General features: G+C 32.7%; 2 protein-coding genes across 2 annotated transcripts; one reads left to right on the top strand and one right to left on the bottom strand.

The window, feature by feature from the left end:
• Nucleotides 1-63: 63 nt before the first annotated feature.
• Nucleotides 64-11,200, bottom strand: LOC125811630 (methyl-CpG-binding domain-containing protein 11-like). The gene is made up of 2 exons (XM_049491155.1): nucleotides 10,987-11,200; nucleotides 64-1,607 (listed from the first exon to the last, which is right to left on the bottom strand). The coding sequence occupies exons 1-2, from the start codon at nucleotides 11,056-11,058 to the stop codon at nucleotides 366-368; spliced, it is 1,314 nt and encodes a 437-aa protein (XP_049347112.1). The 5' UTR covers nucleotides 11,059-11,200; the 3' UTR covers nucleotides 64-365.
• Nucleotides 11,201-18,587: 7,387 nt separating this feature from the next.
• On the top strand, nucleotides 18,588-24,356 carry LOC125811639 (axial regulator YABBY 5-like). The gene is made up of 7 exons (XM_049491163.1): nucleotides 18,588-18,825; nucleotides 20,829-20,966; nucleotides 22,199-22,301; nucleotides 22,768-22,816; nucleotides 23,033-23,108; nucleotides 23,604-23,678; nucleotides 24,198-24,356. Exons 1-7 carry the CDS (start codon nucleotides 18,745-18,747, stop codon nucleotides 24,258-24,260), a joined length of 585 nt encoding a protein of 194 aa, XP_049347120.1. The 5' UTR covers nucleotides 18,588-18,744; the 3' UTR covers nucleotides 24,261-24,356.
• The last annotated feature ends 1,128 nt before the right edge of the window (nucleotides 24,357-25,484 follow it).

The following is a 25,484-nucleotide window of genomic DNA, read 5'->3' as shown; positions in this document are numbered from 1 at the left end:
TGAAAGGTAAGAACGCAATCACACCACAACAAACTGCAGCAACTTGACTCGCTAATTCCCGCATTAGTCAAGAAAACACAGGCTTTTTATAAGCTTACATTACTGAGTTCTAACAAGTTTTGCAGATCTGGACAACTACAAATTACCTCAGCACAACTAGTGTCTCTGCTGAAAGTCTAAATCTATGGCATACAGTAGTACTGGTACAGGCGATAAATCCTTACAGAGCAATATTTAGGACCTAAATCTATAGTTTTGCATACAGATGTATCTCATGAACAATCAGAGTATCTATAATTGACAACACTACAATCATCCAAATGAAGCAAAAAGAGCAAAATGTTAGACTTAGAGAGAACCGCTGCTCAAGGCTTGGCCTCGTTAGCCTTGCTGCCATTCTCAGTTACTTCTCCCTCCACCTTACTTATTTCAATGTTCATCAAATTATCTTGATCATCAGTACTCTTTCCTTCTGCTTGATGCTTCAATTCCTCAGTGGCGCTGGAATCTACTTTGTCTGCTTCTTGAACCTGTACGTCCTTTTCCTCCGCTGCTTTATCAGCAAGGGCCTCTTCAACATTGTTGACATCTTTTTCAACCTGAGCTTCTTCAGTAGGTTTGTTTTCTGATTCTTGAATCTGTACATCCTTTTCCTCCTCATTTATTTTAGTAGCTTCAGGACCATCAGCAGCTTTATCAGCAGGGGTTTCTTCAACATCGTCTGGATGTCCAATGTTATCAGTCATTTTGACATCTTTCTCAACCTGAGCTTCCTCGGTAGGTAATATTTCTACTTCTTGAACCTGTACATCCTTTCCCTCCTCGTTAATTTTAGTAGCTTCAGGACCAACAGCTGTTTTATCAGCAGGGGCCTCCTCTTCATCATCGTTATCAACCATCTTGACATCTTTCTCAACGTGAGCTTCTTCAGTAGGTACCTTTTCTACTTCTTGAACCTGTACATCCTTTTCCTCCTCGTTAATTTTAGTAGCGTCAGGACCATCAGCTGCTTTAACAACAGGAGCCTCTTCAACATCTTTAGAATGTCCAACGTTATCAGCCATCTCAACATCTTTCTCAACTTGAGCATCTTCTACTTTGTCGTCGACATTTTGGCCTTCATCTAAGTTCTCCTTCACAACATACTTCTCAGAAGATTGGATTTCATCTTTCTTCTCCACTTCACTTTCTCCATCTTGAGTTTCATTTGGGTTCTCATCTTCTTTTTTTTCAACATCTTTCTCAGCTTTTGCTGCAGTGTCCTTCTCGTGCTTTTCAGCTTCCTCCATGTCATCATCCTTTGCTGCTTCAGTTTCTTTAGGGACTTCTCTGTCTTTGGAATCCTTCTTCGAAGCCGAAGACTTTCTGCCTCGTTTCTTAGCAGGCTCACTTTCTGTAGGAGATTGAGTTGCCTTTGCCTTTCCAGTGATCCTTGCGGATCTTCTTGGGGTTTCACCAGTTCCCCAATCAAACTCCGCTACTGGCGGACCACCAGGGTGTGACTTCAGGTACTGTTCCAACTGTTTTCTTGTGGTGATCTCCTCCCCTGTTGGTGCAGTATATACGATATCATTCTTCTTGGGAGTACCTCCTTTTTTAGGCAGAAACTGCAAAGGAACAGAAAGAGAGTCAAATTTAAAAAGAAACAAAAACAACATAGACAGTGAAGTCCCACAAAGTGAATCTGGGGAGGGTAGAGTGCACACAGACCATACCCCCACCTTAGAGGTAGAGAGGTTGTTTAAGATAGACTTGGCTCAAGGGAACAACAAATAATAACAAAAACAACATATAGTAACAAAACAGAACAGAAACTACAACAAAACAATACAATAGTTAGGGTACAAGAAATCAACAGATAGTAATAGAAACCGCAGGACAAGAAACAACAGGAACAATACTACTACTACTGATATGAACGGACAGCAAGATAATGTACTGCTACCTACTTCCCTTCTACTCTAATCCGTGACCCCCACACCCTCCTATCTAAGGTCATGCCCTTCGTAAGTGAAACTGTGTCATGTCCTGCCTAATCACCTCTCCCCAATACTTCTTTGGTCTACCTCTACCTCTCCTGAAAAGTCTTCTCCAATCTCTCTTTTGAGTTCCTCAAAATGTCCTTGGTTCAGGTGGAAAAGAAATAAAGAAGGCTCAAAAGAGTTGCAAGTAATCTAGGACGTCTTTCTGAAACACACAACCGTTACTGAATAAAGATGACGAGCAACAAAGGCTCAAATCTCCTGCTTAACTTATATCCATGAAGATAGAGATATGTTAGAACACAGATTATTAGCTGCATTCAAACAGCAGTTTCAGTAGAAAATCAAAATCAGATATAAAGCAGTTCCTACAGTAATAATATTTATGAAAATTCATGCATTATCATTCACCACAATCCTTACATTATTATTACCACATTACAGCCCCTTACAATCCTTGCATAACTACACCGTGAACCAAACGACCCCTTAGCACATCAAGCACCCGTAACATGCTAATAGCCCTGTTGCTTTATGCTAAAAGTCCCCAAATCAAGCAACTGTCTTCTCGTACTGGAAATTGTGTTTACTCATCCAACTATCCAACCCATGCATATCAAAGCAATGCCGTTGCACAACATCTCTGAAAAATCTTCCAGCTTAATGACAACATAGTCCGACTCTCATACAAGATAGGCATACCTTTCAACAATTTTTTTAACATCTCTGGAAAATGTTTCTAGCATATCTACAACATATTTTTTAACAATTTTTTCCTGGAAAAAGGTGTTCCTCAAAGATGCCAAACAAGATCTTAACGATAAAACTCTGTCAAAGCTACTGTGCTGAAATGATGAACAATGGAACTTAACCTGTCACATAGACATGTGCCATGATACTCACTTCTCAGCTAAAAGAAAATCTCATATCTAGAAAGATCTGATACACACTTCATTTCTACAGGCTCTGAGGGTGAAAGGTATAAGAAAACGAACACACTTTGGGTGTGTTTGGTATGGAGGAGAATATTTTCAAATTTTCTCATGTTCGGTGGGTCAATTTTTTTGGAAAACATTCTCTAGGAAACAAGTTGCTTAAAAATGAGGAAAATGACTTCCCTAGTGGACATAGGAAAAACAAATTCCACAAGTGGCATTTCATATTAATTGTGTAATCCCCACCCTCCACAACACACCACATCATCACCTCCACCCCCGTAGTCCCTATCCCCACAACCCTATCCCCATTCCCACCTCCCATAGCAGAGTATTTGTCTAGATTAAATGCAAATGCTTTTAGGATAATATTTTTTGCTTACGTACCGAACACAAGATAATAAGTAAAAACCCACTTATTTTCCAACAAAACATCTTCCTTCATACCGAACACAAGATAATAAGTAAAAACCCACTTATTTTCCAAGAAAACATTTTCCTTCGTACCGAAGACGCCCTTCATTTCTTAGAAACAAGTAATTTAAGAAAGAAAAGGGAGAATGTGAGGCAGGTAAAGCCCTAGTACATCTTGATTGAAGCAGAAAAAGACAGAATAGTTAATAAAGATGAATAAAAACATCCCATTGAAAGATTGCCCTGACGAAGCTTGGTTCAATCCATGGTTGAACAAAATGCCGAATCCCAAAGATTGTATGAAGACAAAAGAATACAAAGCCAACAGAAGAAGAATAGCTCAGAGATCAAATTTTGAAGCCCAGAAGGAAGAAAGCCCACAAATCAACAATTAAAAGAAGTCTCTATTTCAGAATGGCCAGCTAACATTTAAGAGTCCCTTGGATTACACAACAACAGCTCTTATTGAATTCAAGAAAGGAGCCATTAGTTACTCAGTAATAATCAATAACAGTCAAAGACGCAACAAGTATCAAGAGAAGGTTCAATGGCTACAACTCAAGCTCCCTATAAATTTGAAGTAAAGTGAAGACAAATATAGCTCTTTGATATCAAGCACACTAGAATCTGTAATTGTTTGTTAGTGAGTGAGAAAAGCTAGTTGATAAACATTATGTGGTGAATGCGTAAAACCACTAGTGATTGTACTACTTTGAAAGCATTTGCAAAGAGATTAAAGGTACCACATTGGTGCGCAAACAAGTACGAAAACATTTGATGTCATTTTATGTTTTGCCCTTAATTTATTCACATTCTCTTTCTAAATTATAGGTGATACATGGCTATCTCTTTTCTATCTAAGCAGAAACTGCATTCAGCTTAACTCGACTAAGTTTTGATTATCCAAAATTTACCTCCCCCTTCCCCTCCTCCCCCGCTCGCGTACTTTCACACAGATTCATCCACTTTATGTTGAAGACCAAAGGAGACCCAAGCCTGTCTCGATGGTCTTCTTCCAATTCCACCCAATGACAACTAATGGCATAACAACAAGAGTACAAGAGAGAGAAAGCTACAAAAAAATGGTAGAAGATCACACTCACGAGAAAATATGTTCACATAAATAGCTATCAGGAATTTCACGTTGAAGGAACTCTATAGAACTAACTATTCAAGGAGGAGTCAAATTGTTGACTGGATGTCTTAAGATGAATGATTACCGATTTCAAATTCTTATTTAGTAGTATAGCACCATAGGTATTACACAATGGATAGTTCGCCTCTACTTTTTCTTGAAATTGGATGTTTGTTGGTAGAGATGATGAATAGTGATAGGTTTTGCTTAAACGATGTCGTTTGGGTATCTAATGGAGCGACTAGATTCCATAACACGTTTAATGGATGAATTGGAGTTAAAACTCAAAGAGTTGACTTTCAAATTGGATAATAAAGATTGTTGCTAAAACTTATGAAGTGGAATTTAAGTGCTAGTCACTTGGCTGACTTAGTTGGTATTATTGTGACGTGTTAATGATTTACGTAAGCTCGGATATGTAGATTGTGAATTGTTAGCATCATTGGATCCATTGGGACAAGATTTGGAAAGCGGTTCGAGGTATGTTGAAACCTACTATACTTCAGAGCTTTTCCTCCAAACACATATTGCAATACGTTATAAATGTGAATCCTAACTTGTGGGGACAAGTGGACTGGGATTTCACCATTTCATGCATATTACACGCTATGTGCTATTGATATCATTATTCTTGAAATGAAATGTCGTTTTGGTTCTTAAAGCTAAATAAGGAAGAAGCTGAGAGGGAAGACAGAATCCTTACTAATGAGGAGTCTGCCAAAAAATCTGAATTGATGTTGAAATATGAAGAGTTGATAAAAAAGGAGGAGATCTCCTGGAGACAAAAATCAAGGGCTCTATGGCTGAAGGAAGGTGATAAGAATACTAAATTCTTTCACAAGATAGCAAATGCACATAGGAGATACAACAACATTGATCAACTTATGATACATGGTGAACTGAATCAAGAGCCAAACAGAATTAAAGGGGAAATTGTTGAATATTATAAAAGGTTGTATAAGGAATCATCTCAGTGGAGACCTGAGTACATGAATGTGCAATGTCCTGTCCTAACAGAAGAAGATAATCAAGCTCTACAAAGCAACTTTGAGGAAAGCGAAGTGTTGAGATGTCTGAAGTTATGTGCTGTTGACAAAGCAGCAGGTCCAGATGGTTTTACTATGGGGTTTTTTATTAAATGTTGGGATGTGGTAAAGCAAGACATCATGGACACCTTTCAAAACTTCTATGAACATGAAATTTTTAAGAAGAGTTTCAATGCAACTTTTATAGCTCTTATACCCAAAAAGAAAGGTGCCAAGGAGTTGCGGGACTTCAGGCCAATTAGTCTAATTGGTAGCATCTACAAACTTATCTCCAAAGTTCTTACTGAGAGGCTGAAAAGGGTGGTGGACAAGTTGGTAGACTCACAACAAATGGCTTTTGTTAAAGGGAGACAGATAATGGATGCAGTTTTGATTGCAAAATGAAGCAGTTGACTCCAGAAATAACCAAAAGAAGCCAGGTGTCCTTTGTAAGTTGGATATAGAGAAAGCTTATGACCATGTTAGCTGGAAATACTTAATGAAGATGTTGAACCTGATAGGTTTTGGGCAGAAATGGTTGAACTGGATAAAGTTTTGCATATCAACTGTAAGATTCTCAGTACTCATCAATGGTAACCCTGCAGGTTTCTTTCAAACCCAAAGGGGTCTCAGACAAGGGGATCCCTTGTCACCTTTTTTATTCCTGATCACCATGGAGGGTTTAAACAACATGATAAAAACTGCTAACTTGAGAGGCTGGATAAGGGGTTTTGATGTGGCTAGAGAAGGTACTGAGAGACTAGAAGTCACACACTTGCAATATGCAGATGATACCTTGATTTTCTGCGATGCTAAGGAAGAACAACTGAAGTATCTAAGGGTGATTCTGGTCTTATTTGAAGGTATTTCTGGTTTGCATATCAATTGGAGGAAGAGTATGATGTATCCTATAAATCAAGTAAACAACATGAGTTGTTTAGCATCAATTCTGGGTGGTGAAATAGGAGTTCTGCCTACTATATACTTGGGAATGCCTTTGGGGGCTAAATCCAAGTCCATAGACATATGGAATAGTGTGATTGAGAAGTGTGAGAAGAAATTGGCCAAGTGGAAGTCTCAGTACTTATCAAAGGGGGGTAGACTGACCCTTATTAACTCAGTACTTGATGCTTTGCCAACCTATATGATGTCCCTGTTTCCTATCCCACCAGGGGTCATTAAGAGGTTGGATCGTATCAGGAGGAATTTTTTGTGGCAAGGCAACAAAGAAAAGAAAAGTTTTCATTTGGTTAAATGGGAAGAAGTCATGACAAGCAAAGAAAATGGAGGTCTAGGAATAAAGAATTTGAAATTGCAAAGCAAGGCTCTTAGTATGAAGTGGTTGTGGAAGTATGCAAACAACAACCAGATGCTATGGAGGGAAGTAATTGGAGCTAAATATGAAAAAGAGGACAACTGGATAACTAAAGAAGTAACCACTCCTTATGGTGTTAGCCTCTGGAGGTCCATCAGAAGCTTGTGGAATGAAGTTAAAAGTAACTCAAAGGCAAAAGTAATGGATGGGAATAAGACCAGATTTTGGAAGGACATTTGGCATGAGAAAGGCAACATGGAAGATCTCTTTCCAGACATCTACAACCTAATCATGTTGCAACAAAGCACTATAGCAGATCTTTGGTCACCACAAGGATGGAATTTCATTTTCAGAAGAAACCTTAATGATTGGGAAATAGTGAGAGTTGCTGAATTTTTAAACACTGTGAACACTTTCACTGGACTACAGCCAGGTGAGGATAAATTGTGGTGGACAGGAGATGACAAGGGAGTGTTCAAAGTCAACAAATCCTACAAGTTGATGGATCAGATAGATCAACAGTGCTCAAGATGGCCTTGGAAGCAAATATGGAAGAGCAGAATCCCTCACAAAGTCTCCTTTTTTGTCTGGTCAATGGCTAAAGAAGCAGTCCTTACACAGGACAATGTTATGAAGAGGGGGAGAACCTTGTGTTCCAGGTGCTTCCTATGTGGTGAAACATCTGAGCCTGTTAACCATCTATTTTTACATTGCAAGTACACCCATCATCTGTGGAGAATATTCCTAAGCCTCAAAGGCATCTCTTGGACAATGCCCAGGAAGGTGGCTGAGGCATTACTATGCTGGGAGGAAGCAGGTGTACATGCTAAGGACAGAGGTAGATGGAGAATTATCCCGGGGGCTATCTGGTGGGCTGTTTGGAAAGAAAGGAATTCAAGATGTTTTGAGAGCATAGAGAACAATGTGCAGAAAGTTAAACTAAACTGCATTTTACTTTTAGTCTTTTGGTGTAATCAATTATACTCTAATGACACTGTCTCTATTATTGATGTGTTAGACTCAATTTAGACGTAGAGAAGTGAAATCAGGAGTACACTTGTATATAAGGTTACAGTACGACCCATGTACTGTTTTGTGATATAATACAAAGTTACCAAGTTTAAAAAAAAGGAAGAAGTGACATTTGTACTACTTTTATTAAATGAATTTCATGAATTGTAAAACCTAATTTTTACTTAACCTTTCATAAATGGTTGGATTGGCTATAAATGTTGAATGGTAAGATATAAACTATTTTGGGAGTTGCTCGAGTTCGCCAAGATTGGCCGTGGATATTTTCCTTGTTAGGTCATGAAACTACACGTGCTGGTGTAGGCATAGAACTAACCTTATGGTTTGGAACTTCGACAGAGTGCCTCCATGATAGGATACTATTGTGCTACTTATCATGACTTAAATCGTTTTGTGCGGCACTACGATGAGACGACTTGAGCAAGTAAGGCATATGATACTTGCCGCTAGGTACATAGCCTAATTGACTTTTCAATTGTGTCGGTTATAGTGTGGTACTCCTTGTAGATGAATAACTTGTCTTGATTACGAAAAGCTAAGATTGTTGGGACTCTCCAAATTTGTTGCCGCACCCGTGTCAGATCCTCCAAAAATGCACTACTTTTGGAGGATTCAACATGTACCAGTCGACATTTTTAAAGAATCCAAGCAACATAGACGTAAAGCTTGGTGATTAAGGAATGATTGAGAACATGTTTTACATTATTTATAATTTTTCCAACTCAATCGTTAATTAATATAAATGTTCCTTCTTATATCAATTGTTATGCATGTATCATATTTTATCAACTCTAGGCTCACTTCTTGGGAAAACAGCATGTGGAGCTTAGTGTTGTTGGACAAATTTCCCTTTCAATTTTCAAGGACTGGGACTCGTGGATAGTATTGTTCCACATCCCATGTCAATACTTTGGTTAGGCTCCAAACTTGTATTCGTGGAGGCCATCTATTATTACTCTTTTGGTCACCAGCGCTTGTCTTGGTTAATTATTTCATTTTGTGTCATAGAGATTCCATAGCCAGTTGTGTTTGTTATTTTGGGCTGTCTTTCTATGGCTACTCATGTACATGCATGAATGGAACTCCTCACCCTTTTTCGTTAAATCTCCTCCATCTCTACAACTAGAGAGTGGAAGCATATATATAGATATATAACAAAATGTAGAAAACAGAGGAGAATAAATTTCCCTGTACCTACTAAGAATGGGAAACCCTCCATTCTATAGGTAGTAGGATTCCAAATCAGCTACAAAAATAAGATGGCATTGTGAGGTACAAAACACTTCATTTAGCCAGATAAAACAATCAAGGAACATCATTCAAAATTGTGAATTCTATACATTTATCTTTCAGGAGAGAGAATTCCTATGTATTTTTCTTCTAAAAGAGGGAAGTTGAGCTTTGTCCATTCGCAATTCACCTCTAACATCTTTAGGCAGCCTGTTGTAGTAAAAAACTGAACCTTTTCTTTGCGCCTGAGACCTCAATTAACCAAAATGTCAGCCCTTTTGTTTCCTTCCCCATAACAGTCATAGATACTCCAGTTGTCAAATTTAGAAGTTTGCTTCTGTATTTCATCAATGATCTCCCATAAATTCCAAGGTGGTTCATAACCTTCATAACCTAGTCAGTGGGCAACTTAGAATGACATTCCATCACAATGTTTTTGATCCCTTTTGAAACACACCAGTCGATCCCAGATTTAAGGGCCATAGCTTCTACCATGTTGTTGGACATAGTTTCTAGAGGCATCACAAAGGCACTGATTATTTGACCATGTTCATTTCTAATAATCCCTCCAGCACCACTAGGCCCTTGAATTATCCTTAGAGCAGCCACTGCCCACCAGCGTTCAGTCTCAAGAAACTTTTAACCTTGTGATTTTCTTTTAAATGAAAGGTGGTTGGTTTAAAGATTGTATTCATGCTTTGGTTTTAACTTTTAAGGTTGGTTCCCTCGGGTCGGTAGAGCTTCGAGTGCAGGTCACATGGATTTGGGCCGCGATACATACCTGGATATGTACCCCGAATCTTAAAAGTTAGATCATGAAGGATCCGGCCTCTAGATCCACACCCATATCGGACACCCACACCGGAGTCCAAGCAACTTAGCTCTTCAAACCCAAAAAATTCAACCTCAGAACCAAAAAACTAAAAAATAAACCATACCCACAAAACCAGTTTTTTGAATAACTGCAAAAACCAGAGCTAAGAAACGAACTTTACTCAAAATAACAAAAAAGATGGAACTTTTCAAGATAGCATGGGGAATTAACTAGGGAAAATCCAAAAGCTGGAGAAAACCCCTCTCTTAAACCTCCGTAGTAGTTCTTTGGTGCTTTCTGTTCATCAATAATACCTTTCCCAAGATAAAACTCTATGTCTTAAATTACCCTTACTTATCCAGACTAAAAATTCAACATCTAAACCACATAACTACACAAAATTAGACAAAACCCATTAAAAAAATTGCAAGTACCAAAGCTAAAGAATCGAACTTTACATGGAATCAACAAAAATTGCAACTTTTTTAAGAAACTAGAGACTGAGCAAAACCTTATCTCCTAAGGACCCTTACTCATCAAAACGAAAAATTCAACCTCAGAACCACAAAATAAGCAAATTAACCAAACCCCATTGTAGAAAAACTGCAAATAACAAAGCTAAAGAAGCATACTTTCACAAAATTGTAACTTTTCTAGAGAACTAAACATGAAAAAACCTGAGAAAATCCCCATCTCCTAAACGACCCTTACTAACCCAAACCAAAAATTCAACCTGAGAACCACAACAATAAGCAAAATTAAACAACACCCTCAAAACCCATTGTAGAAAAACTGCAAACAACAAAGCTAAAAAAACAAACTTTACATAAACTCAACAAAAAATTAGAACTTTTCAGCAGAACTTCAAGAACTAAACAAGCTAAAACCCTATCTCGACCCTCACTCACCAAAACCAAAAATTCAACCTGAGAACTACAAATTAAGCAAAATTAAACAACACCCACAAAACCCATTGCTAAAAATTTGCAAACAACAAAGCTAAAGAAACAAACTTTACATAAACTCAACACAAAAATTGGAACTTTACTAAAACAAACTTCAAGAACTGAACATAAACTTAAAGCCTGAGGATAAAAAAGATACCTTCTTGCTCCAACCAGAAGGAGCTGGAAGCTCAATGGACACAACTTCATTTTTCTCCACTGATTTCGCCATTTCCCACCTAACAAAAATTTCCCAAAAAAATAGAAAAGCAAAGCAACTGTCTGCAAAATGGGTAATATCCAATTTCTCCTATAAAATAGGAACTAAAAATACTTCTTTTTTGACTTTTTTTTTAACTCTACTTTTTTCTTGGGTAAACAAAATCTTGTTTGGAAGTACAAAAATTTAGTGCAAATTTGACCAAAAACCAGACACATTGTTGTTTGTGTTTACTGTTAATGCTATTTGTTTTCTTGAATAAATTTCAAGGGCTAGGATTACTTGTCTATCTATCTGATGATGACACGTGTCATGTTTAGAATTTTATTTTTATTTTTGTTTTCATCACTTTTTTTTAATCTTTATTTTTCTTGCCTATTTGATTATTTATTAGAACAGTGTAGAACTGGCAGTTAACTGATTTTCTTCACCTTTTATAGGAATATGAAATTAAGGCAAAGAAAAAAAATATAACTTTTAGTACTATGCTTTTTATTTATTTCTAAAAATAGAAAAGATATAGGATTTAATGATTCAACATTCTCACTAATGAAATTTATATTATCGGTTTCAATAATTTTCGAACTAGATATAATTTTGAATAGTAAAATATATACATTTTTTGTTTTTCTGGATAACTAATAAGGCGATGGCTTATAATTTCATTGGACAACTCTTACATATATTGCATTAAATTAAATTTCCTTTCGATTTATTGTCCAAAGTGGTTTTTAAAGTTGTCTTATTAGGAACCTTATTTAATAAGCAATTTTAAGAGTGCAAGTTTACAAAAAGTTGGGTGATAAGGAATTACTTGTCATGCTTTTAATCATATTCATAAATGTCTCATTACGTTACAATATCATTTTAGTGAGGTGCTTTTGACATAGTATATTATGCATATATATCATGTTCTTTGAGGATCTTTACACATGAATCTGAACATCGTCTTCATTCGTTATATTTTTCATAATATTCAATATTTACCACCTCTATTCGTAATATGAAGAAGCTTAATCTATATAGCTAATAAATATGCTAATACAATTTTTCAAGATTCCAAAAACAAGGCATCCAACTTTATGTTATAGCCTTCATGTCCTCGATCCGACGGACCTCATTCTCCCACTTGGCAAGTTGCTACTATGAACAACAAAGTCAAGTATGCTTCCACAAACCGTCTAGGTTCTTCCTAGGATTGAGAGGATGATCCTTGGCCATCGCATGTGGTGTTAGATCATCCTGATCAATTACGATTGAGAAATATTTGATGTTTGAACACATAATCAAGTATGAGAAAAAGTGAGTTTTATAGCATTACATATACATATAAGGAATCACTACATATAATATACATATTTTAAACTAGAATTTGAAGTTTTTTTTAAGAATAATTTTTAAGGATCACATTTTATGATCAACTAGGCCAAATGCATAATGGGCTCAGTTAATATTGGGCCGTTAAAATATCAAGTTGGTTGCTGATGACAAAAGCCCATGGATTTTATACAGATATTTGAAAAATAGCCAATGTTCTAAAGTTTTAAATTTCACATGTGGAAATTCATCACAACGTTTAATCTTTCATTTGCTATATGGTTATATTGTGAATTTCCAAAAAAGAAAGACAAAATTCACAAATAATCACTTTTCAATCCTCATAATTAAATAAGAATCCCTATTTCTGAAGTTTCAAATTCCACATATGAAACTCGAAGACATTGTCATGGAGTTCTATCTTTTGAATTTTGGAACTTCATAAGAATGTTTAGTTTTCAAATACGATCTTACATAAATAGTTATATCATGGAATAATATAATAACATTTCAGCCTATTATTGAAAAAAATATATAGTCATTGTCATGAAATTTTAATTTTTACATTGAAATCTTTGGTATTACCGAGAATTTTTCTTGCAAAAGTTGAAACACTGATGCAATAGCTACTTTTTCATTACAAAAGTTTAAAATAGCTATTTATGAAATTTCTCCCTTGAAAAGACATGAGTAAGAACCTTAAAAGATTGAATATTTTGGATCAAATGTAGTAGCATATAAATAATAAGAAGCTAGTTGAATTCATAGTCTATAGATAACCCCTTAAATTTTCAGTGAACTTCACTTAGACACTAGAAATACAAGAGGTTGATTTTATGATTTATTGAGACTAATGTGTATAATGAAGAAGGTGATATTTTAAGTGGTTAGCTTACTTATACAACGAATACTTAAAAATATCACACGAAAGCTTGAGTTAGAAATACCTGAAAGAACACTTCATTATCTGTTCAGATGCTTAATCTAAAGTTACAATAATTAAATACTAAACAAATTTTACTGAAAATTTTGGTATATTTAAACTAATATAAAAAGTCAAGTCAATAATTGTTTTTTTTTTTGGGTTTGGGGGGGGGGGGGGCGGTGGAGTTATAAAGCTATAGTACAAGTTTGGCCAAATGGGCACATTAATTGGTGAAAGAGATGTATCAAATTAAATAAATGGAAACATGAGAGTGTGTGATGTGTCATATGTCTATACTTGAAGGGCAATTTATTACATTTTAGACATTGAAAATGACTCTACACTCTTCTCTATCTGTATATATATTTGGCCTCCTCTTTCCTTTTGTTAGTATAATTTACTCCTTCAACTTTTCATCGCGATTAATTTAAATTCATATTAAATACATAAGTCTATACTGAAAAGGATAACATATTATAACAATAGTAACATATTCAGTTTAATTTCATAAATGATGTCCAAGGAGAATGGTGTCTACGCAACTTTACTTCTATCTTGAAAAGTAGAGAGCATTTCTAATATATTCTCGACTCAAATAAAAGATATCAAAAATCAAATATATAAAGTAAATACAACAATTTACTAAAAAACAATAGAAACGAAACTAAAACAACATAATAATACATAATATAATAATCGATCCTAAGAAGATAATTGTATACATTAAAAAATCAATAAATACAAGATATATATGGTAAAATAACCTACTACATGTTGATAACATTTAAAATATCATTGTAAAATTATAGAATATTTTTTTCTACAGTATGTGTGTGGCCATTAATCATGAAACTTGTTAAGATTAAAAAGGTATCACCAAAAAGGGGGAAAAAGTGAAGAAAAGATGCTCTATAGGAATAAAGCACCATCAAAATCTATTATTACTACTTCTCTATATGGTTGCAATTTAATATGTTACAAAAAATAATAAAAATTTATCTTATATTCTACATCATCAATCAATGTTATTTTTGGTGCACTAAAATGAAGGGATTTTGACAATCAAGTCAAATTGACATACAATAGTACTAACAATATAATAAATAAAGAATTTAGCGATAATAATAATATAATTATTGTTATATTATATTTAATATTATTAATAAATATGAATATTTAAAATCATCACTTTATATAAATGTCGCTAAATATTTTAGCGATTTTGAATGAAATGACATGAACTCAATTATCGCTAAATATTTTCGCTACAATACTTTAAAAAATCTATTGCCACTAAATATCTCTTTAGTTGTAGATAGATATTTTCGATCCCTATCAAGTTTGACGTATAATATAATTACAAAGTATAGTATAGTTTTTTGATACATTATTAGAAAAGACTAAAAATTAGAGCTTCATCATGTTTTCGCCCTTCATTTGATCTTTAATTGCATTTGATCTTTTCCTCACTTATTATATAAAAGATGAAATAATTTTTTGAAAATGTGAATTTTTTCTCCCCCCTCGTCCGCTGTGGTACTGCAGTGAGATTGATAGGGAAAGGGCATTGCCTCACCATTATCTTCTTTATCAACACATTTAATTATAATGTCAAGAAACAAACAAACATATAGAAGCCCCCCTACCCCCTATACCCCATGCCCTCACCCCCACCATAAAAATAAAATAGTATGCTTTTAGTGTACAAAGATTTAAAAACTATTCGATCATCTAAAAAATAATTATAGCCTATGATTAGTAGAATTAATAACGTGAAAATTAAAGGCGAGAAAATTGTTATAATTTATAAATATACACTCATAATACAAAAATTATTTATACTGATAGTTAAATATTATGTACGTAAATGTTTAAAAAATTATAATGTCAGATCATTCAAGTAATATTTAAAGGTATTAACACGAAAATGTAATTTAAGTCGGTAGAGCCTAAAATCATACGTGGAGAATTTATAGAGATCTCTTTAATTAAGCGGAAGAGAAATTAGAAGACTATCCTTTCTATCGCTTGTCCTCCTGACTTTTCACTTTCATTTGGTCTCTTTCTTCAAAGCGCATGGCAAAGAAGCAGCCAACTGGTTGTACACCTCTTTCACTCAGCCTTTCTTCGTTGTATGTAAGGTCCTAACTTTTACGGACATTCTAGATAGATTGCAATATATAAGTCACTAGTGAAAGATTTAGACGTATTATAATTCATCACCATCTTAATTACACACTTCCAATTGATGACAAGATATTATATAAATGTTGACCTAAACCCCTATTCAAAAGCTTAAGCATTCCTGAATCATACATGAGCTATTTTAATTTATACAACTCTTTCTAAGAACTTGAAGTCCCTCTCTCCATAGGAAAAAATAATCATTTACAAGCCAAAAAAAAATCGATCGAACCGCATTGACATGATTGGTCGACCACACTATATTATCATGTCAAATTAAAGCAAGTCATAGTCTAGATCATCCTAGTAAAGAGAAATTCTATGTATAACGAAAGTTTCATCTCACATGTCTCTAAGTCATACATTATATATATGTCTACGTAACCGAATCATATATCATATATATATATATATATATATATATATATATATATAAAAAAGAAAATCCTAGGCTTAATGTGGCGCCATCATAAACCATGATTCTCTTTTATTTATTTATTTCTAAAATTAGTCTTGTCCTTTCATGAAAAGTTGTGACTTTTATGAAGAGTTGCGACTTTTATGAAAGGTCGTGACGTTTATGAAAAGTTGTGACCTTTTCCGAAGGGTTGTAACTTTTCCAAAGAGTTGTGACCTTTCCGATAAGGCACAATAAATATTTGTTCACACTACCCTTTGTTGTCTATAAATAGAGAGATTTCCTCTCATTTTAAAACAACGAAAATTCTGAACAATTCTGCTTCTTCTACACAATTAAATATTGTTTTTATATCAATACACTAGTGAATATAATTGTCCTGAGAGGATATATTCCTTTAAACATCGGGTACTAGAGGGGAATAATTTCCTTAAGGGGACACTGTGTATTCAATGGGCTCAATTTTTTCCTTTCTGTTTCATTCTATTGTTACAGATCCTGGTATGTTTGTTTTAAACTTTGTTGTTATGTTTCCGCAAAGTTATTGTTAGTACAGATTAAATAACACACGTTAATTGAGTGTTCACGCAAGTTTTCTCTACTGAAACTGTAGTTTCAAATTGAACTTCATCACTCTGGTATGTTGATTTTTTAAATACACCCAAATAAACTGAATAGTTTTATGTAATATTTTCCCTTTCAAGTATATATAATAAGTTGAATTATTGTCTGATATGATATATTCTCCCTTTAATATCAAATAGTAACACTTCTTTGAAGCAAAAAGATAAATTATAAAATCAAATTAAAGATGATTGATTGAAGGATAAATGATAAGATGTTATAATTATCATCTTCCTTTACATTATTAATGTTTGTTACTACGTAATTTTGTATGTAAGATAATATAATGTTTTAATTTTAGTAACTGATAGGTTTTAAGCATTATTTTATAAATTCCGTGATATTAAATTCCCGCGCAAGGCGCGGATAATTTTACTAATTTATAAATAAACCATCTTAAAATGTGAGATTGTGCATAATCGCATATTAAAAAAAAACTTTTGACTCATAAAATAAACTTTATTTTTCTTTTTAACTTATTCTCTTTAGCATAATAAAGCCAAAAACCCTAACCCTTGTTTGGTAATTGGTGGCCAATATTTGACATTTCTGGGAAAAAAACCCGGTTCTCAATGAACCGGAGTATACTATAGTTTAAGCTTATTAAAAATTGCCTCTGTATAACAGCTAGCAGTATTCTTTGCAGTAACTTTTTGTCATTCCCCATTCACCACTTATTGCCGTGGGCTCTATTGAGCTAGCTTATTTTTTTTATTTTTTTTAATGGATAAGAAAATTATAAAAAAGTTATAGTATAGTTTTTTTTGTATGATTGACTCATTATTCTTTAATATGATGTTAGAGTAGACAAAGATTCAACGGTTTGAGTATTCTCAACGTTATTTATTATCAAAAAAAATATTTATATGTTTGACTCATGAAAAAAAGAATCAAGTCGGCACGATGTGTTGAAAACTGTTTTTTTATAAGATGGTGTTGTTAAGTTTTCAACATCGGTGGAGGATGGTTTTTTTTTATCTCCTTATATGGAGTAGATGAGCAATCCTTCCCTTACAAACTAGCCTTTAAGGTTGAGTAAGGTAATAATAGAAACCATTTTTGACACTCCTAGCTCATTTGCTTTAGTTAATGCAATCTATAACATGTTACATGTGTTAAAGACGTAATATAATTAATTAACGGTGTATCACAATTTCTAATAGCTTATCAAGATGAGATGATGATACACTTCAATGTGAGATCAATTCGAGTCTCATTACCATCATCTAAAAGAAAAGTCACATAATTGGCTCATGAAAAAAAATCAATCACACAAATAAGGACGTATTAAAGATATAATTAAGTAAATAATAGTGTTGTTTCTTTTAATTGCTTAAATTTTCCGATAAGATAAATAATCACGCACTTCATCATTCATCTTCTATATCCTACTCTTATATATAACAATAACATATCAAGTGAAATTTCACAAGTGAGGTATAAAGAAAATATTGTGTAAATGTAGATCGTCTCACCTTATGATGCCCAACTTAAGATAAGAAGCCCCGCATCGACAAAAACATAGGAGAGATGTGAGCGGACAATATCACTGGTGGACTGAGCCGTTGCAAATAGTATCAGAGTCACTCTTGTGTCAGTAAGTGGGCCAGAGTTCAACTGAGTTTAGGCAAATCCCAGTAAGGCGGAATAAACCTCAGTGTTGAGCCTAGGCAAATTCATGCAGTGGGAAAAACCTCAGCGAGGACGTTGAGTCCATAGAGGAGGTGTATGTGACACCCCAACTTAAGATAAGAAGTCTCACATCGGCTAAACACACGAGAGGTGTTGAGTATATAAGTAGGCGGGTTTTACCCACTAGTAACACATTTTAAAGATGTACGGGCCTAGGTTAAGAGCGGACAATATTACTAGTGGGCTGAGCCCTTACATACCCCTACCTTATGAAGATTAAATAAAATCTGATAGATCCTCGACCTAAGTAAATCATTTCAATTTCTTGTATGTAAGCCCTTTATCTTTCTTTTTTTAAAAAAAGGAGCTACTATTAGGAAGGGATCATGTGCTTTTATATACACTTATTTTAATTACTTGTATACACATAAGAAACATTTATTTGAGAGCAATATATTAGAGAGAGAATAAAAGCATTTTCTCATTAGAGTGACTCATGTCCTCTTATATATTTTGAACTCTCTCTCTCTATATATATATATTTGCTTCTTTCTCCATCCTCTTATAGTATTTCACTTTCCTCCATATATAAAGAAACATGTCATCAAGCTACATTGATTCTACTAATTCTGAGCAACTTTGCTATATCCCTTGCAATTTTTGCAATATTGTTCTTGTGGTATATTTTCTATCCTATCTTTCTATTATTACTTAATTAATGTCATGTGTGTGTGAATCTACTTTTTTTCTTTCTACAAGTTGAATAAAGCTGATTTATGATTCAGAGATTGGTTATTTTTGGTGGTATTATATACATAGATAATTAAATCTCTTGATATTCTCTATGTTTTTTTTTTTTTTCAGAAGTGTCAAGTCTCCATCTATCTTCATATTTTTTGATTTTTTTAAAAAAAATCTTTGATGTCTTTTGCAGTCAAAGAATAAAAGTGATAAGCTCTCTGATGATTTATCTAAAATCCAAAACAAGCATGTTAAGTAGTGTCCTTTCAACTCTTTAATTAATTAGATTTAATTTTAATTTATTAATATATCTTTGTATTGTACCTTTCTCTCTTTACTGAAAAGAATACACTCACAGGCTGCAAAAATTAAAGTAATTTTGATCAGTGTCCTATCAAAAAAAGAAAACTTTTTCCTTGCTCATAGGGTTTATTCATATGATTAAGTCCTCAAATTTTTGACTAATTTAATTGTAAAATTAACCAATTAAGTTGTGTTTTAGGGTTTCTTCAAAATCTCACAGCTTTGAAATGTTTTTGACATAGGGTTTTTTTTTTCTCCAATTTTGTTCACATCTTAGATCTATAAATTTATTCATTTCCATAACGTAATGGGGCTAGTCAAATAAGCAAGAACAAGGTAATTTATGTTTTGTCTCATTTTTACTACCTGGTTTATAGTCGAATCTGGAGAATGTGAACTACTCACCTTCTTCTTCTTCTTGGCGCAATTGTGGAAAAATATCATCTCAAGATTTAGTCTATGACCTTCCCCCTTCCACCCTACTTGGCCTCTGCCTAAGCCCTCGAGGCGGATGTAGAGAGTTTTGTGAGTTCAACCAAACACATGATCAACTCGTTCTATATGCTTTTTCACTTATTTTTACTACCTGGTTTATTGTCAAATCTAGTACTCACATTCTCCTTCTTAGTGCAATTGTGGAAAAAGATGATCTCAACATTTGGATGACCTTCCCCCTTCCACCCTGCTAGCTTGGCCTCTCTAGCTCTCCCCTAAGCCTTCGAGGCGGATGTAGAAAGTTTTGTGAGTTCAATTGAACACATGATCAACTCATTATGCCTTTTCTCGTCTTCTCTACTTGGTTTATAGTCGAATATGAAGAACATAAACTTCTAGCATTTTTTTTGGTGGATTTGTAGAAAAAAGGTGATCTCAAAATTTAGACCTCAATTAATTCCCCTTACCATTAGGTAGAGGGTTTTGCGAGTTCAATCAAATCCATTATTTTTTTCTAAAAACATGTGACTACATATGCAAAATTGTACTCAATATTACTCATCTCAATCTATAAAGGAGTCGAATGAGCACAAATAAGGTAATTTTTTCCTTTTTTTTCTTTTTCATCCTCACCATCTGATTTATATATAGTCGAATATAAAGAACATGATCTTCTAGTGTTCTTCTTCTGAGAAAAAAAGATGATCTCAAGATTCCGATCTCCCACTTGCCAAAAGGGTTTTGCGAGTTCAACTGAACCCATTATTTTCTGTTAAAATCATATTGTTAAATAAAATCTCCTTTATTTTATATATATTGACTCTAAATCTTGAATTCACACTAACTCTACCCTCACTTGTGACTATAGATCTTCAAGATTAAGTATGAAAATAGGGTTGGACCACATACTCCTAATAATTGCTTCTTTTTTTTTCTTTTACTTTTGGTTCTTACTCGATATTCATATTAGCGTTTGATTAATTCGAATTTACATCAAGAAAGTTTCATGCTCTATATCTAGGAAACTCTATATTTAGGATATATCAAATCTGAATGAAAGAGTATTTACCATTCCTCAGCAACAATACGTAACAGAGGAAACTCTATATCTAGGGATCAAACATAAGGCCTCTGATTAATTGTGAATGAAAAAGTATTTACTACTCGTCAGCAACGTGTTTTTGATTATTAATAATATTGCAGGTGAGTGTTCCATGCAGCAACTTGTTTGATATAGTGACAGTTCGATGTGGACATTGCACAAATTTGTGGTCCGTTAATATGGCTGCTGCATTTCACTCCAATTCTTGGCAAAATCATCATCAATATCTTCATCATCAGGTCAATTCCAAAAAAAACAAACTTTTCTTTTTTGCAGCTGAAATTGTGGGCGTTATGTTTTTTTTTTATAGCCTTTTTAAAAATAAAAATAAAAACATCTAGGGTTTTCGAGGTTTTACTTCTTTTAAGAAAATAAAATACAGACATTTATACTTACACCAATGTTTTTGGTCAAGTTTTATTACACAGTGTAGTCTGTTCATTTTTACTTGTCCAGTATTTACTTAGTACACTTCTTAAAATACGATAAGTAAAATGATATAGTACTTAACAGGGATAAATTAGGAACTAAGTGATAAATTATCTTTTGATTTTCTAAATTGGACAAATAAAAGTAAACAAATGGAGTATGTGATATTGTTTAACTTAAGAAAACAAACCTTAGACAGTTATGTGACTATAACTCATTTCATTATAGGGCAAACGAGGAATTTTCAAATCAAGTTCTTTTCAATTATAAAAAGATGACAATTTTTTTTAGAGACAGACTAAAAATGAAAGTGTATCACGTATACAAAGGAATTATATATTACAATAGCCATAATCATATACAACCTACATATATGATCTACTCTTTTTCTTTCAAACCTCATTATAATTTTGGATATTTTTATTATATATTATGGTGAAATACTATAACATAACATGAGAAATCGATTTCACTAATTTTTTTGGTTATTATAATGAAAATGTTACTTGCTTTTGAATTGTTTGATTTGATTGATATGAAATATTCTGAGTTTTTTTTTTTCATTTTTTGTCCTATAATGTGGAAACACATCCTAAAATTAGCATATTTTGATTTTTGAAAAGGATATTTGTCCTAGAAAAATATCACGAGAATAACTTATTCAGTCACTTCAATGTTGTTTTGTTATCTTCTTGTCTTATCACAAAACATCATTTCATTACTTTTGGTAAAAACAATATACATAACATTCCGTTCGTCTTGATTTATGTGATGTTATTTGAATTTTAACAATTAAAAATTCTTAATTTTGATCGTGACTTTAAGTTTTTTGAATAAGTTAAAAATAGTATAAGTAATAATAATTAACAATTCAAAATATTTATTAAACGTGAAAAATTTGTTCAATAAATTCTTGAAATCTGAATGATGCCACGTAAAATAACACTTGGAGTAGTACATATATGCAATTTGTATCCTTTTGATTTATTTTTATTTTCTGATTATTTCTTCTAATTTTTGTTAGTAATTTTTTAATTTTCAGGTAGGAAACTACACTAATTCTCCTCATGATCAATACAAGATAGATTGTGGTTCATCATCCATCACAAACAATTCTACTCATGAGGAGAGGATTGTAAATCGACGTACGTAATATACCAAAAAAATTTAATTTTAACTTTGGATATTATATTGTTTAATTTTTCGACCAAGGAGGTTGGATTGCATGCATAAACATAGCTAGCTCGGCTCGTGGTAACATATTTCAAGACAACAAATTCTATTTTTAAGATTGAGGACTATGTTGCTCAGACTCTTGAAAAATGTCACCAAACGTGTGTTAATTCTGACACGAATTCACAATATTCTTGAAGAGTCCAATTGAGCAACATAATAGTTTTTTTCTTTGCTAACCTAATAATGTATAAAAAAGAAAGTAATCATGTTCGATGTATATACGTTAAACTCTAGAGATATTTATTTGTAATTATCTTACAAGCCGTCAAATTATATACTATGTATATATTTATTGTATCATCGATGTATCCAACTTAAACTCAATTAAATTTAACTAATTTTCTAAAAGGTTTTTTTTGGGTGTATTTTTTTCAGCTCCGGAAAAGAGGCAACGAGGACCTTCTGCATATAATCAGTTCATAAAGTAAGGCAACTCTATCTCTGTTACGTTGCTCGGACTCTTAAAAAGATATCATTAATTTAAAAGTAGTCTACTTTTGAAGAATTTGACATAAGTATGACATTATTTTTTAGAAAGTCCGAGCAGTATATATAGCCCATCCGTTAATTATGTAATTATTAGATATGTGATTTGACTGCATTTTAATTAACAACTATATATTAAAAATAATTTGTGCAGAGAGGAGATTCAGAGGATCAAGGCTAATAATCCAGATATCACTCATAGGGAAGCATTTAGTACTGCTGCTAAAAATGTAAGTTTGAATAGACAAAAAGTTAAATAAGATAATAATAATAATAATAATAATATATATTCATAAATATATGTTAATTATTTGTTTTTATAACACTTATGATTTTAAATATCTCATAACATTGGTACGTGCGGTTATTATAAAAACTTTTCATTCACTACTAAAAAACTTGAATTTCATACGTATAATATCTGTTGAGAATTGATTTGATTGTCGAAAATGTTAATTCTATCGGTATTTTCTATTAGAAATCTTTTATTTTTTATGATGTCCTGACAGACTGTTAATTATTAGATATTTGTGTTTTTAGTAGAGACTAAGGGTAAGATGGAAAGTTTAAATTAAATTATTTTCATGTTAGGAAATTGTTATTCTTTTTATAATGAATTTAAAAGGAAATATTTTAGTTTCCTCTCTTAATTTATGATTATTATTTTTTCTGATTTTTTTATGGTTAGTAATTACTGATTAATTGGCCATGTTTGGTTTAATTAGTGGGCACACTTCCCTCACATTCAGTTTGGGCTCATGTTGGAGACTGACAATCAAGCTAAACTTGGTGCTAGTGAGGTAATAATATTCCTTAAATAATAGTCATAATATATATATATATATATATATATTTATTTTATAGCATAATTCTTTCTTAAATATTGTATTTTTCAGTCAAACAGTATCACATAAATTGAGACGTTAGGTCCTTAAATCTCTTTGTACCTTTTAGATTATGAAGCTTCATTGCCAAAAAAGGGCTCAATAAATTAAAATAGCATATAATATGAAGAAAAAAAATGCTAAAAAACTTCCAAAAGTGTAAGGGAAATACTACTTGAATTTTTGCTTTTAAACTAAAAATGTGTATAATGTATCACAAAAATCTTCAAATTTACTAAATATTGAGTCGTGGAATTAGTTATTGACTTTCCTGAATTCTACATGAACGTGGAATGCTTATTAGTGCGCCGGACTTCCCCCTTTTAAAAAATAAGATACATAAATTAAAACAGATAATAATATTCTCTATATATTTCCTTTTATTAACTTGTAGTAATTTTGTGTCTAATTTGTTTCCATTCCAATTATCTGCAGAACAAAGAAAAGCTTATAATGCCTAGAGCTGCATTGCCAAAAATAAAGACCTTCACCTTCTAAGAGTATTAATTCTCCACATGTTGTATGCTGAATTATTGAAGACAAGTGTGATTTTATTTGTTCTATTTATTAGTACTTATAAATTGTGTAATATAATTTGGAAATTATTTGAAGTTCCTTTGTTGTCTACCTCAATTTATTTTATCTTTCCCTAGTTATTAATTAACGAGAGAAAAAACTTTCTAGAGCTTTAGATTGCTTTCTTATTCTTTGTTTATCAAGGTAAAAGATGGAGTAGTCTAACTATCAGTTATTCACTTTATCTATCTGAACTATCACTATTTATATATTAAAGCGCACTTAATTGATTACATGATGGTGTGTGGTGTATGTACTCTCTGATTGATTGAGTAGTTGAGTAGTTGAAGGTGCGTGATGTACACTCTCAAAAAAGTGATAGTTATGTTGATCGAGAATATTAGAATCCCTTTAAAAGTTTTGATGTGTGTACCATATTTCAACAATTTTTAAAAAATAATAGAAAATAAACCTATGAATTTTAAAATTATTTCCTCTTTTGATTGACCTAAGCAAAACAACTTGTACTATAAATGTTGTATATATAAAGAATTAGAAACAACAGTTTCTGACTTTTTGTGGTATGTGTATGTTCTTTTTTTCATGTAATAATTCATGAGTACTTTACTTTAATTAGTTTATTGGATTGATATTTGATTGCAAAAGTTGTTTTCTTCTTTTTGCACAAAGTTAAACCTATATCTAGTATAAAAAAACTTTTATGTTATGTCCAAGATATATTATACTCCTATGTTATTTATGTGTATTTTAACAACCTTTACCCTACCAACACAAAATGAACATTACCTATATGTGGTAAAAACTAAAATTCTATGGACCACCATAAAATAGCAATCTATCTCTCTCTTTTTACCATTTTAGAAACGACGTTAAAATCTTAAAAGTTTATAGGCTATAAATTTATTATCGAACTGAATTCATCTATTAAATTAAAAATTGGTACTTAATAATGACACTTTGAAAGGATTAGTAGTTTGACTTTTGGGATAATATCATTTTTGATCAAATCAATTATTATTTGATCATTGTAATATATAATTAAACATATTTGTTTTTAATTAATTAAAATATATATGTTTAATCCCTATATATATTGCAGTTGCACTATAAAGAAATATACCTAGACGGATATTATAAAAATAAAAATTAAAATTTATCGACTTTTATGGGACCAAAAATATTATT

This window comes from Solanum verrucosum, unplaced genomic scaffold (assembly GCF_900185275.1).
Source record: "Solanum verrucosum unplaced genomic scaffold, falcon-dt-bn FXZP01000238.1, whole genome shotgun sequence".
NCBI classification, from domain to species: domain Eukaryota; kingdom Viridiplantae; phylum Streptophyta; class Magnoliopsida; order Solanales; family Solanaceae; genus Solanum; species Solanum verrucosum.
This window is presented reverse-complemented; position numbering and strand designations above follow the sequence as displayed.